The 12,671-nt window shown below is 40.1% G+C and overlaps 1 protein-coding gene across 1 annotated transcript; it reads right to left on the bottom strand.

Moving 5' to 3' along the window:
- Nucleotides 1–3,468: 3,468 nt before the first annotated feature.
- Nucleotides 3,469–7,052, bottom strand: POLR1F (RNA polymerase I subunit F). Its single transcript, XM_067291612.1, is given in 5 exon segments — nucleotides 3,469–3,632; nucleotides 3,635–3,933; nucleotides 5,201–5,409; nucleotides 6,432–6,573; nucleotides 6,753–7,052. Coding segments are annotated over 5 exon segments (960 nt in total). The 5' UTR covers nucleotides 6,971–7,052; the 3' UTR covers nucleotides 3,469–3,540.
- Nucleotides 7,053–12,671: the final 5,619 nt, after the last annotated feature.

Below are 12,671 nucleotides of genomic sequence, written 5' to 3'. Positions count from 1 at the left end.
CTGCATAGGCAAGCTCAGGAAGTGTGGGCTGGATGAGTGGACAGTGAGGTGGATTGAGAACTGGCTGAATGGCAGAGCTCAGAGGGCTGTGATCAGCAGTGCAGAGTCTAATTGGAGGCCTGTAGCTAGTGGTGTCCCCCAGGGGTCAGTCCTGGGTCCAGTCTTGTTCAACTTCTTCATCAATGACCTGGATGAAGACACAGAGTGCACCCTCAGCAAGTTTGCCAACGATATGAAACTGGGAGGAGTGGCGGATACACCAGAGGGCTGTGCTGCCATTCAGAGAGACCTGGACAGGCTGGAGAGTTGGGCAGAGAGGAACCTCATGAAGTTCAACAAAGGCAAGTGCAGGGTCCTGCACCTGGGGAGGAATAACCCCATGCACCAGTACAGGTTGGGGGTTGACCTGCTGGAAAGCAGCTCTGCAGAGAAGGACCTGGGAGTGCTGGTGGACAACAAGTTGACCGTGAGGCAGCAATGTGCCCTTGTGGCCAAGAAGGCCAATGGTATCCTGGGTTCCTGCATCAGGAAGAGTGTTGCCAGCAGGTCGAGGGAGGTGATTCTCCCCCTCTACTCAGCCCTGGTGAGGCCACATCTGGAGTACTGTGTCCAGTTCTGGGCTCCCCAGTACAAGAGGGATGTGGCACTACTGGAGCAAGTCCAGCGAAGGGCTACAAAGATGATTAGGGGACTGGAGCATCTCTCTTATGAGGAAAGACTGAGAGAGCTGGGCCTGTTTAGTCTAGAGAAGAGAAGGCTGAGAGGGGATCTTATCAGTGTGTACAAGTATCTGAAGGGAGGGTGTCGAGAGGATGGGACCAGACTCTTTTCAGTGCTGCCCAGCAACAGGACGCAAGGCAACGGGCACAAACTGAAACACAGACAATTCCATCTGAACATGAGGAAAAACTTTTTCGCTGTGAGGGTGACAGCGCACTGGAACAGGTTGCCCAGAGAGGCTGTGGAGTCTCCTTCTCTGGAGATACTCAAAACACGCCTGGATGCAATCCTGTGCAATGTGCTCTAGGTGACTCTGCTTGAGCAGGGGGGTTGGACTAGATGATCTCCTGAGGTCCCTTCCAACCTCAACCATTCTGTGATTCTGTGTGTCTCTGTGATTATGTCCAAACCTCAGTCTGTCCTGTATAGTTAAGACTTCAAGCCCTTCAGGGTGGGATTTTTTCTTTTTAAACTATTCTCTGCAACACTTAATACACCAGCATACTGTCCTCAGTTGACCTTGAAGCACATTATAACAGATACATTTAGTAACAAATATATTATCTGACCTTTGCTGTGAAAAATATTTAAAAGGAAGAATGCACAGTCCAAGGAGACACCACCAATGAAAATGCTTCTAGTCTAAGCATTGCTATCGTTACATGTAGGAATGCAACAGGGACAATCATGTTCATCTCAAGTCTATCCTGCATGCAAGAAATTTGTTTCAAGATCAAGTATGCTGAAATGCAAGACTTTCCAAAGTAAAAGAGAACAATACATTGAAGTTACTGCTGTCCTTAAACATGTATTTAAACTTGCCTTAAAGGTCTCCAAAAAAAACTCTTAACTTAGTTATGGTATGGTATTATAGTACCTAAAAAAAGTTTTATTATGTATTGCCATGCCATCAAGTCTGGAAGACAGAAACTTAGACTTGTCTCAGCAAGTTTGGAGTTTTAACTTAAGTGTCTTTAACATAGTACAAATTGAGTCCTAAAACAAGGGTTTTAAATCCAGAACATGTTCAACGTGAACGGATCTGTTACTAGACACTGTATATAAATCTAGCAAAGGGAGCTAAGAGAATCAGCATAACTGATAACTAGCAGATGACTAGCAAGTTTCTACAAATATGCTGTTTACTTACAAAGCTTCAGAACAGCTGGTGGTGCCTTCTTGCAGTAGGTAAAACAGTAATCATTGCCTCCTTACCTTCATTAAAGAATTAGCCTAGACCCTATCACACTGCAGTTCTCAAAATTCTTTGTAAAGGAAAAGAGCTGCAACTAACAGAACTGGTAGATACTCAAAAAATCTATAGTTCACCTACATCAGGAAAATTAGTCCTTAACAAAGCCACATTTGCTAACATTTGACAATCTTATTTTTCTATTGTCATAACTTCTAATTAACATTCATTCCAACTGTCCGGAAAATACTGACAATAGGCACCTGTTGTTCCAGAGACCAACATTTGAAAGTTAGAGCTAGAACAAAAAGTTGGAGTTGCACTTTAACAGTTAAAAAAAATCTCACACCCTGCAAAGTTAATGAGTTTTATACGAATAAATGAAAATTTTTTCAAAGTATGTCACATTACCAACAGCGTTATCAGTCTATATCTCACTGCAATTATAATCACTGAGTAAATAGTATTCCATTACACTGGATTAAACCAATCTTCTCATCTCTTCCCTATTTTTTCCTAATCAAGTTATCCAACCATTTTTCCACCTAAAGTACTGCCAAACTGAAGCTTTGTTTTGAAAGATTTAAGACATTCATGGTTTGCTTAACCTTTAAGTGAGTCTGCACGCTTTACAGGTATTTGCAGCTAATTTCTAAAATCATAATAAAAATATGCATAAGTTACTTGAAAGAGGTTTGCTTTTTCAGGACATTAGCTTCAGCAGCAATGATATAAGCCTGCATTAAGGAACATGTTTAATCACCAAAGTAAGATAGTTTGGACCCCTATCACAGAGCTAATCCAAAACAACTGGGTTATATTCTCAGCCCTATCAAAATGTTCCAACTGCCTCTTTAGGAAAAGGAGTAAAGTCAGATCCAGAGGCATTCAGCATTGAAACAGGCCTAAGACAGAAGAGTGTAATTAAACAGTAAACTGCAGTTCTGACCACTGGCACCTTGGTTTTTCCCTTTGTTCCCACATACATAACATCCTTAGCCTGAAAAAAAAAAAAAGTGTGTGAACTCCACCGAGATTCAGAAACTACATGTCCTTGCCTCATTGTCACCAGAAGTATTCCACATAGTAGATATCCTCAGTCACAGGTAAGCACAAGACTTTCCACGAAAAGATATTCAAGTGATAGTCAAACTTGTTGGTGTTTCTGCTGCTTAAAACTGAGGACAGGCACCTCTTCCCAGCCCCTGGGAATTCAGATGGTTCCCAGAACTCTAACAGAGAGACTAGTCTACCCCTCTTAAAAATAAAGCTACTGAACAGCAAACATAGGATTAGAGTAGCAGAGATCATAACCAGCTACTGGTTAATGCCTGCAACTAAGAAGAGGACAGAGAGGTGCACGGGTTCCTGTAAATACTTTCACAGTTCTTCTGTGTCATACTTTTCCAGCCAGTAAGAAAGGCAGATATTATCTCTATCCTGTTTCTATCACAACTTTAAAAGCTCCTGCCCTTAAAAGTTCTTGGTGCACATATACACACAAACATAAGCCCACCTAGCAGAGAAGGTTGTTTAGTAAGGAAATACACACACACTTTGAAAATATGGTTTTATTTGAAGTTTACCAAAAATGTATGAAAACTTATTCAAGAAGGGCACTTCAGACTTTAGTCCTTTTTCTTTTTAGCTTTGGGTTCTCGTGACAGTTGAGATAATTCTATTTCTTCAACTTCATCACAATGCTTCCTTTTCTTTTTTTGGACTTTTTATGGTCACTTTGGTAACCACTAGAGTCACTGGTAGGCAATACATGCTCCTGTTCTTCTTGCTTATGCTTTTTTTTTTTCTTCTTCTTGTTTTTATCATCACATATTCCATTCACAGCATCAACTGTTTGTTCTTCTGTATTTGCCCTCCCAGTATTATCTGTATCACCTAGAGGTTCCTCTGTGACATTTTCTCCCCCAGAGTCAATCAAACCATTTTTGTTGTGTTCAAGCTTTTGAATTTCATCTCCATTTGTACCATCAGTGACTGTCTCAGATCTTTTGGGCTGCAAACTGTAGAGAAACATAGAAAATAAGCCAAAATAGAGGTATCTAAGGGCACCTCACACAGTGAAATGTCAGGCTGTGCTAAAACACAGTACTTCCACCAGACACATAAGAGATTTGCTACAAATGAATGGAGAACATGATACTCTAGCTACAAAACTTAAAGCCAGTTAATATTTTTAGCTTAATTTGCATTACCGCTCTTTCTTATTGCAGAATCAATACCATTTTGATACTTTTTTCCTTCTACTATTCTATCCAGTAACTCACAGATTATATATTTATACATACTTCCACACTGTGCAGTAGAGCTTTAAGCTATCCACAAACTTGCACACAATGACCTCCAAAATCATATATTGCTGTTTTTATCAAAGCAAATGCCTTGGGAAAGTCTACATGGTTAGATGATACTGGTAGAGTTGGGGGGGGGGGGGGGGGGGAGGAAATGTCCAGAAGACAAGTAAGGAAAGAATTAAGTTAGTACTGTAGAGGAGGAGATTCTCCTTGAAGCACAGGGGACAAAGCCTGTAAGTTTCATCCTGAATTCACTAAAACACACAGAGAATCCTTCCAGATCAAAAAAAAAGATCCACTGATCTCCAAAAGCATTATTATTGCCTCAGTAATCTTTATATTGTACTTTTAGATACAAGCATAACCACATTGGTAGAAACAATTGCTCACCAAATGACCCTTAAAAAAAATTGTCTCTCTCTTAAACAGGTGTCACTCTTAAGATTTTTCTAGCAAGCTGCTCTGAAAATCTACTGTCTCTCTACAAGCACAAGTTACAGGAGAAAAATTGATGCGTTTTCTCATGTCATTTTTGAATTCAAGTATAGTCTTATTTTTCCAGAAGCATTTAAACCATCTATATATATCTACTTATGTGTGTTTGTGGAAATACCAGCATAAACATATTCAGAAAACAGAACATTTTTACTTGAAGAACTTAGGCATATTCAAAACCAAAGCTATGCTAGACAGCAAAGATGTTATTTTTGAACACATACCAACCATGCAATCAATAGTTCACAGGTCAGCACACTTAGATTTTTAAAGCTCAAAACATTTATTTTTGAGAGAAAATTTCTAGGCAAGTCCTCAACACAAGAATGTTTACTTTAAGATAACACAGGCTAGATATAGACATGGGTTTGTGTGAAAACAAGACAGTTTAAAGATTAAGACATGAATCCAAATCATTTAGTTGGTAACAAATCTATTAAATCAAACAGTTAAGAAAAATACTCCTAGTATGGCACAATACCTGGTTTTAGTCAGTCCTCCACGAATGAAGAACACTCCAGCTGCATCAGAATCTAAGTGCAATACTTGAAATTTCAATTCATCCCCTATTTTTAACCCCAACTCTTGCCACTGTACAACTGACATTTGTTCAGGTTTAGGGATAGAAGCATTGAAGCATCCGTGTATCAGACAGCCAATATGACTGGGGGCTACTTTATTAATTACACCCTTAAAAAAAAAAAAAAAAAGAATTGTATGAAGATACATTAAGGATCACCTCTTTAAAACAGACGCACAGTGTGTATTTAGTTTCCCATATAGACACTTTTGCACAAGACTCTTCACAAACAAGTTATTTGCTAAATAAACTTACTTCATACATTAACTTTTCTACACTAAAACCAAAGTTATTCCTAAGTTATTCCTAAAGTTATTTCAAAGTTATTTCCACACAGTTCTACTCAAATTAGAACGACTGAAACTGTATCTTCAAAAGGAAACACCGTCAAACCACCTCCCCCCCCCCATTTAGCAATAGTGAATACCTACACAGAACATTTAACTCTTTCCTCACACTGCAGTGACCAACATTGATTTAAAGCAATTTTAAGCCTGATTCACAGGTCTAAGATGACTATCACGCCTGCAGTACAGATGACAAAAAAACCTGCAAGTACTCCATTCCATCTGTTGATGACACATTTGCATATTTAACCTTATCTGTCTTCACTTTTCCCAGGGATGAATGAACTACACAGAGGGTTTTTCCATTTTCTTCCCATGAAGGGAACACATTTACCTTTCAGTTACATTTACAGAAGAAAACAAGCCATACCTCAAAAAGTACGGCACAACAAGAAAAATAAGTCAACTCTCAATTTATTATTCCCTCAAATACTAGCATAAGGGTGTTAACAAGCTTAAAGCTCTTCCATGAGTCATATATCACTTTTTCCTGAAATTCAGGCTTATATTTAATGTACTGCTCTTGTACTTGAAGGAAAGAAACTCTTCAGGACATTCTAAACACTCCCATCGCTATTAGATGAGAACAAACCAAAACATTTAAGAATTATCTGCTCCTTAGAAAGAGGCATCGACATTTATTAAGTTTAGGGACATACAATATAGACTACACAAATATCTGCTATAACACTACCTAAGTTCCCAACCTCTTCATGATGGAAGTAAGCTAAGTTTTGATTACTTAAGGCAAAAAGGCCCTATGAGATGGCAACATATTTACATACGACCAGTTTCTTCCCTTTCTTGGGACTGAAGATGACAAAGTCTGCCTCAATGTTCAGGTGGATGAATCCTTGGTCGTCGTAAATGTCCCCGAGCTCACCCACTACTTTGATGTTGTCATAAGCCACCGGCACACCTTGAAGGCTGGAAACAGAAGGGGGGAAACAGTTAGATGTGAGGCTGGCTATGAGGCGACAGCCACCACCGGGGGAGGGCCCCGGAAGAGCGGGGCAGGAGCCTCCACCTGCGCCGGTGGGCCGAGGGCGGCGGCAGCGGCGGGCTCGCCCGCCCGGGCAGGCCCGGGCTGAGCCCCCCGCCCTCACCTCTCTGAGTAGCGCAGGAGCTCGGCGTCCAGCTGGGCGCGGATGCCCGTGCGCTTGCGGCCCAGGAAGCGCGGCGCCAGGGCGATGTGCCGTCGGTGCGGCGTCACCACGAGGCAGGAGTAGCGGCGTCCCACCAGGCCGCGGGCCACGGCGAAGGAGGGGATGTCCGCGCAGGGCAGCGGGCGGGCGGGCGCCAGCGGCTCCCCCGCCACCGCCATCTTGCCGCTGCTGCCACGAGCGGGGCCGCGCGGGCGGGAGCGACGCCTCCCCCGCGGCGCGCCGCGATGACGCCCCCTGCCCTCCCCTCCATGAGCGGGAAGAGGAAGTGACGAAACCCTCGGAGAGTGACACACCTCTGGGTACTGAGCAGAAAACTCGATACAGCTAACCTCCGGCCGCTCCCTCAGCCGGAAGTTTTGTCATCCAGGTCCAGCAGGGGCGGGGCGTAGCGTCACAGCTCTGTGGGTGGGGCCCCGGGGGAGCCGGCTGCACGCGCGCGTACTTGTGTCGGTTTCCAAGGCGACGGTGGGTGTTTGTGGCGGCGCGCGGCCGTTGGCGGCGGCCGTTGGCGGCGGCCGTCGCGTCAGGCGGCCTGGCTGGAGGCGCGAGGCGCAGGCGGAGGGAGACTTCTCCAGCGCCGCCTTCAAACTCTGCAACTCTGACAGGAGAGGGAGGAAGGGGCTCAGTTTTCGATGCCTAAAAGAAGTGGAGTCAGAAGGGAAAACATGAAAAGTCCCTGCAGGGGCTGGATGTTGTTGATGGATCAAAGAGAAAGTAGCGCAAGTGTGGCCGACTGCCATTTTTCGAATTCTGTTCCCAAATCAATTGTGATTGCTTTTAATCTTTAACTGTATGGTTAGAAAGAATACCATAAAAAAACAAAACTGTATTTGCATTTGACAAGCATATTTAAGCTGTTCTCATCTCAGTATCTTTTAAGACAGAGATAATGACAATAAATCATTTGGAAATGACTTTGGGGCTACAGACCTACATTTTCTGCTTTGTACAAGAGTGATGCTGTCCCCAAGATTTTTTTTTTTTTTTTTTTGTATGGGCAAATAAGGGGATGGCTTTACTGTCTGCTAGTTAACATACACAGTTTGGGAGCAAGTAATCCTAGTTTTGATTCATACTCTCTGGGTTATTTTTTTAATTTTTTACATGACACCTTGATTGATTTGTTATCCACTGGATAGTTCAGAAAAAGCCATGACATCAGGAAGTTTGATACAAGTTTTGTCATTCTCAACAGCGTGTCGGCACAAATACAGAAATTTCAATTACCTTTAAAAGAAAACTTTTTTGTAATATCAATCACTGAAATCCACATCCAGAAGGAGACTTCTGTCCCAGCAATAGTCTTTGAGTGGAACTTACAATCCTAAAAGCTCTCATTCATTTTTCACTATTCTTAAGGGCATCTAATTGTGATAAACATCTCGATTTTCAATATTGAAATTCTTCATATGTATATATCTGTGTGTGCTACGAAGAAACTTAATCTTGACAGGGAGCAGCAGTACATCATCTGCACTCCTATGTCAATGTTTTGGGTTTCAGTAAAAACAACAGGCATCAGGCAGATAAGAAAACAGCTTTGAGGTACATGAGTTCTTTATTACAGTATGAAAGTACCCTGGATATTTAGTACTATTTAGTATTACAGTCAACTAAATTCTTATTGATCAGTTGCTTTTTTCTTCTTCTCTAATCCTTCCCACATTTCTGCACTCCAGAAGAAAACAACAAATGTGATAATCTATGGAAGCAGCTAGGAACAGTGGTTATATCCATAAACCATATGTATACTCTTAGCCACACTATTTTATTCCTCCTTAGATTATGTCTCAGTGATCAGAGTAATTTAATTTCTCTTTTCAACTGAAGGATTTTGCATGTAATGACCCTTCTCACACATACAATTGCCCTGTGATCCTAAATTTGACATTCAGTAATTTGACATTCAGTAATTTAGACAAAAGATTGTATTACAAAGATTGGATAGGGTTTGACTATTGTTATAACTTTTAATTATCTTATATGCTATTCTACATATATGGGAATATTAAGAAAATTGAATTGTTTTCTATCACTAGGGTCTGAGTCTAATTCATGATAATAATGAGAATTTTTTTAACACTTTATGTATTAAAATGTAGAAGAAGAGGAAAGATACAACTTATAAAAATCATAAAATAAAAAGGGATGCAGGTGCACTGCACACTGAAAATGACCTACAAAACAAGCTGCAGTAATAGCGGAAAAAGCTTGTTTTCCTGTTATAACTAATGGAACTCATGGCTAGTTAGTAAAAACAAGTTTTGTCCAGAGAAGATCAGACAGGCTTCATATGAGCATGAAGTTGCATAGTTCTGCTTTAAGATATGATTTTATATGAATTTGACTACACTGGTGTGAACCCCTGAAAAGTCATTCTTTCTTTGATTTAAATATAACTGATTTTAAATCAAATTTGATTTTAATACAGTTTATGTCAGCCTAGTTTGTACTAGTCATTGTACACTTTTAAACTGATATTGAATCCACATGAGGAGTTAGTGAACTAAGTGTTTGTTAATTAATTAGTTTTAATTAAGGCACTAAAGCTTCTTTATATTGTGGAGGCCTTAGGAATACTATTATTCTATAATAACACATCAAACATCAGAAATCCTTCCACTGTCTATAAAATGTTAAATAATGCAAAAGCCTTTGAAACTATTCAAATACTACATCACCAAAAGATTTTCTTTGACTGAATTACAGTGAAGATAGCACTGCTTGCTAATGCAGCGTAGCCTATCTGAACCAAAAGGAGCATTGTCTTGGTGTCTCCTAGAGATTTCAGACCCATCATATGGCTCCTGGGCCCTCATTATCCTGATCATAAAAGATGTTTTGACTAAAGAGAGGACTCTAAACACTGTTGTTAACTTTGTCCAGTCATGGTTCAGTTCTGAAAACCACCTGGAATGTAACATATAATTCCTGGCATATCCGCATTCCTTTTTTGTCTTCTTTTGCTTCCTTAGTTGTGTATCTTCTTTTTACTTCTAGCTGTTAGCTTACAGTTTAAAATCAGTCTGTCTTAGTTGACCTTTTTGCAGCACTGCAACAAGCCTGTGTCCAAAAAGGCAGTTAAAAGCAATGTCTTAAACAGCTCAGTGTTGATACATTTGCCAGATCTCACAGTGGCTGATAAAACTGTGCTGAGCCTGTTTTCCTCTTAGCAGTCAGGTTGCCAGTAACAGTCAGGACTAGAAACAAAAGCTGCATTTTCAGTCACTGCTGTTCTCTTTTGCTTTCTATCTTATCTCTGTGTTTGTCTTGTTTTCTCTTCATGGAAACAAGGCCAGACTCCAGGAAGGAGATTCATCAACAACCACATGTCCAGCACCTCTCAGCTGGTCTTTTCTTGTATTCCAAAACACAGTCATAGCCATCTTCACTCCAGATTTGTGAATTATTGTCATATGCTGGGTAGGAGCCTCATACAGCTGCTCATTCATGCTCTTTTGTGGTGGCTGCAGCTCATTCATTCAGAGGGCAGCCTCCATCTAGCATTAAAATCCTGGAAGTCTTAACTGTGATCGAATGCACTGCATCAATGCAGGATGGAAGAGTGGCTGTGGCACTATGCCAGAGCAGGAGATATACTCCCTAACAGGGCCATGCCCTCAAAGGACTCTATACTTTCTGGAGCTGCATCCATCCCAGGTTTCTCATCACACAACTCTTGCTCTGTATAAAAAAAGAAATGAAGAGGTCTGTCAATGCTGTTGAGATTAGAAACTCATACACAAATGTCCCACAGCTGGGAAAAAAAGGGTATAAAAGATTCAATGAAAGTTAAAGTCATGCTCAGAATTTTGTTTTTCAAATATTTTAGCTCTTTCTGCATTTTTCAGAGCTGCACTATTTTTAATGATAGTTGTTGCTGTAATACTTAGCAGGCTGAAGGATCTGTATTCAAACTCTGAATTTTATTTAAAATTGTATGGTAATAGGCTTGTTTCAACATCTTCGGCCCTCATCCCAAATAGAAACAAACTAACCATAGCATTTTTGGTCAGTGAGAATTAAGCATCTAAATGCCTTTGAGGGCCTCAACCTGTGGACATAAATATGGAATTCTCTTAGCCTAGTATTATGGAATCATTTTTTGAGAGAGCCACAATTCAATTATATATGAAATCGATCGTTGTAAAGGATTAGCTTAAGATATATTAACAGTAGTAAAAACTCTTTTGATTAGAAATATGAAAGGAATTAAATATTTACTCTCAAGCAAAAGTCTAATTTGAGCAGATATGGGATGCTAAACTGAAAAATACTGCTTTTTCTGACAAAGACATTGATCAAAAAATGTAGATATTCCTGTCAGTATATCAGATGTCCCTGTATCACTGGTTTTGTTTGTAAAAAAAATTATATATATCAAATACTAAAAATCCACCAGATGGCACACTGGAGCCTTGATACTGAAAAGTGCAGTTATCCAAGAGAAGACTGGTAACTGCGTAGCAGGCTACAAATTTAATTTGTGTTACAGTACACAAGTTGTGTTTCGTGTCGTCGGTGACTACTATGTCAATTTTTAATAGGTAGTAAATGACTTGGAGAAACATTAAAAAAAATGGGATAAGACAGCAATTATGTTAATTTTTTTCAGCTAATAATTTTGCGTGATTTGCAGTGACAGTTACAATGTTTGGGATGTACATTTCCTAGCATTTGGATACTGGCTGGATTTGCCTTTGGCCCTTGATTCTCCAAGTAAGTTTTTGCATCCCCAGGAGATGGCTGATCTGGTTGGCAATCAGTATTGCTTAAGGTGTGAATCACTTTTTTGGAAATAAAACACTTTTTCTATGAATATATTACTGAACAATTGTATCCAAGTAGTTTGCTGTCCTTATATGTGTGGAAATGAGACAACCTGCCTTAGTATAGCTAGTGGCTGTGGTGCCCTTCTCCAGCTCCGCTAGTACTTGAAGGCAATGTTTTTTGAGACATAGTTTCAATGGCTCGGAGACATAATGACCTGTGGGGATCTGGCTGTTTGTATGATGCTGAATCTCTCCTCTCTGTTTCCAGCCAGTGAGTGAATTTAGTTCAGTACAAAGATAATATGAAAACCTGACTTTTTGCATGTAAACAAGTGGTGGTGGTGCCAGAGAAACCTGACTGGGAGGGAAGCAGCCTGTGCTGCACATAATTTTTGCTAAGAGACAGACATTTTTAGCCTGTAATGCTGTTTTCCCAGTTCTGCATCTCTTACCATTTTTCTCTACGGGAAAGTGTTAATGTTTTTGGCCTGAAGACCTGATCCCTTATCTGAGAATCTTGTCACTTAAGAGAGAGATTTTCAAAGCAATTGCTCATTTGAATGAAAGATATTTGATTATATCTTTCCAGGCGGCTTTGGGAATCTTAAACTAAAGCTCTAATCCTGCAGTTTCATGTCTGCAAGTGAGTTTCAGGAAGGTTGGCACTCGAGGAATATAAGGAAGATTGATCAGGACTTAGTTATCTGGTTATTTTTTCTTATCATCTACAAACTTTAACAGGTAGATTGAGTATCAACTGTATTTATGGTAACACATTATTCTCTTTTCATTTATTTGTTTTCATTTGTTTCATTTATTTTCTTCTGTAGTAAAAGGTATATGTTTTTCCATTGAAAGAAGAATCTGGAAAAAATAGAGCCTTTACGCAAAATATAATGGAAACTAGAGCCATTTTTTTTTTCCTGAGGTTCAAAAATGTTACTGTTTTTTGTCTTGTGGCTGTGCTTTATGGTTTTGTTTGGATCATATATGGATTTATTTGGATATCATCAAAAAAGTTGTTCTCATTGTACTTCCAACCTACAGTAATGAAACAATACCCCATATCTGATTGAGAATTCCAGTC

Source organism: Apteryx mantelli, chromosome 2, assembly GCF_036417845.1.
Source record: "Apteryx mantelli isolate bAptMan1 chromosome 2, bAptMan1.hap1, whole genome shotgun sequence".
NCBI lineage: Eukaryota > Metazoa > Chordata > Aves > Apterygiformes > Apterygidae > Apteryx > Apteryx mantelli.
This window is presented reverse-complemented; position numbering and strand designations above follow the sequence as displayed.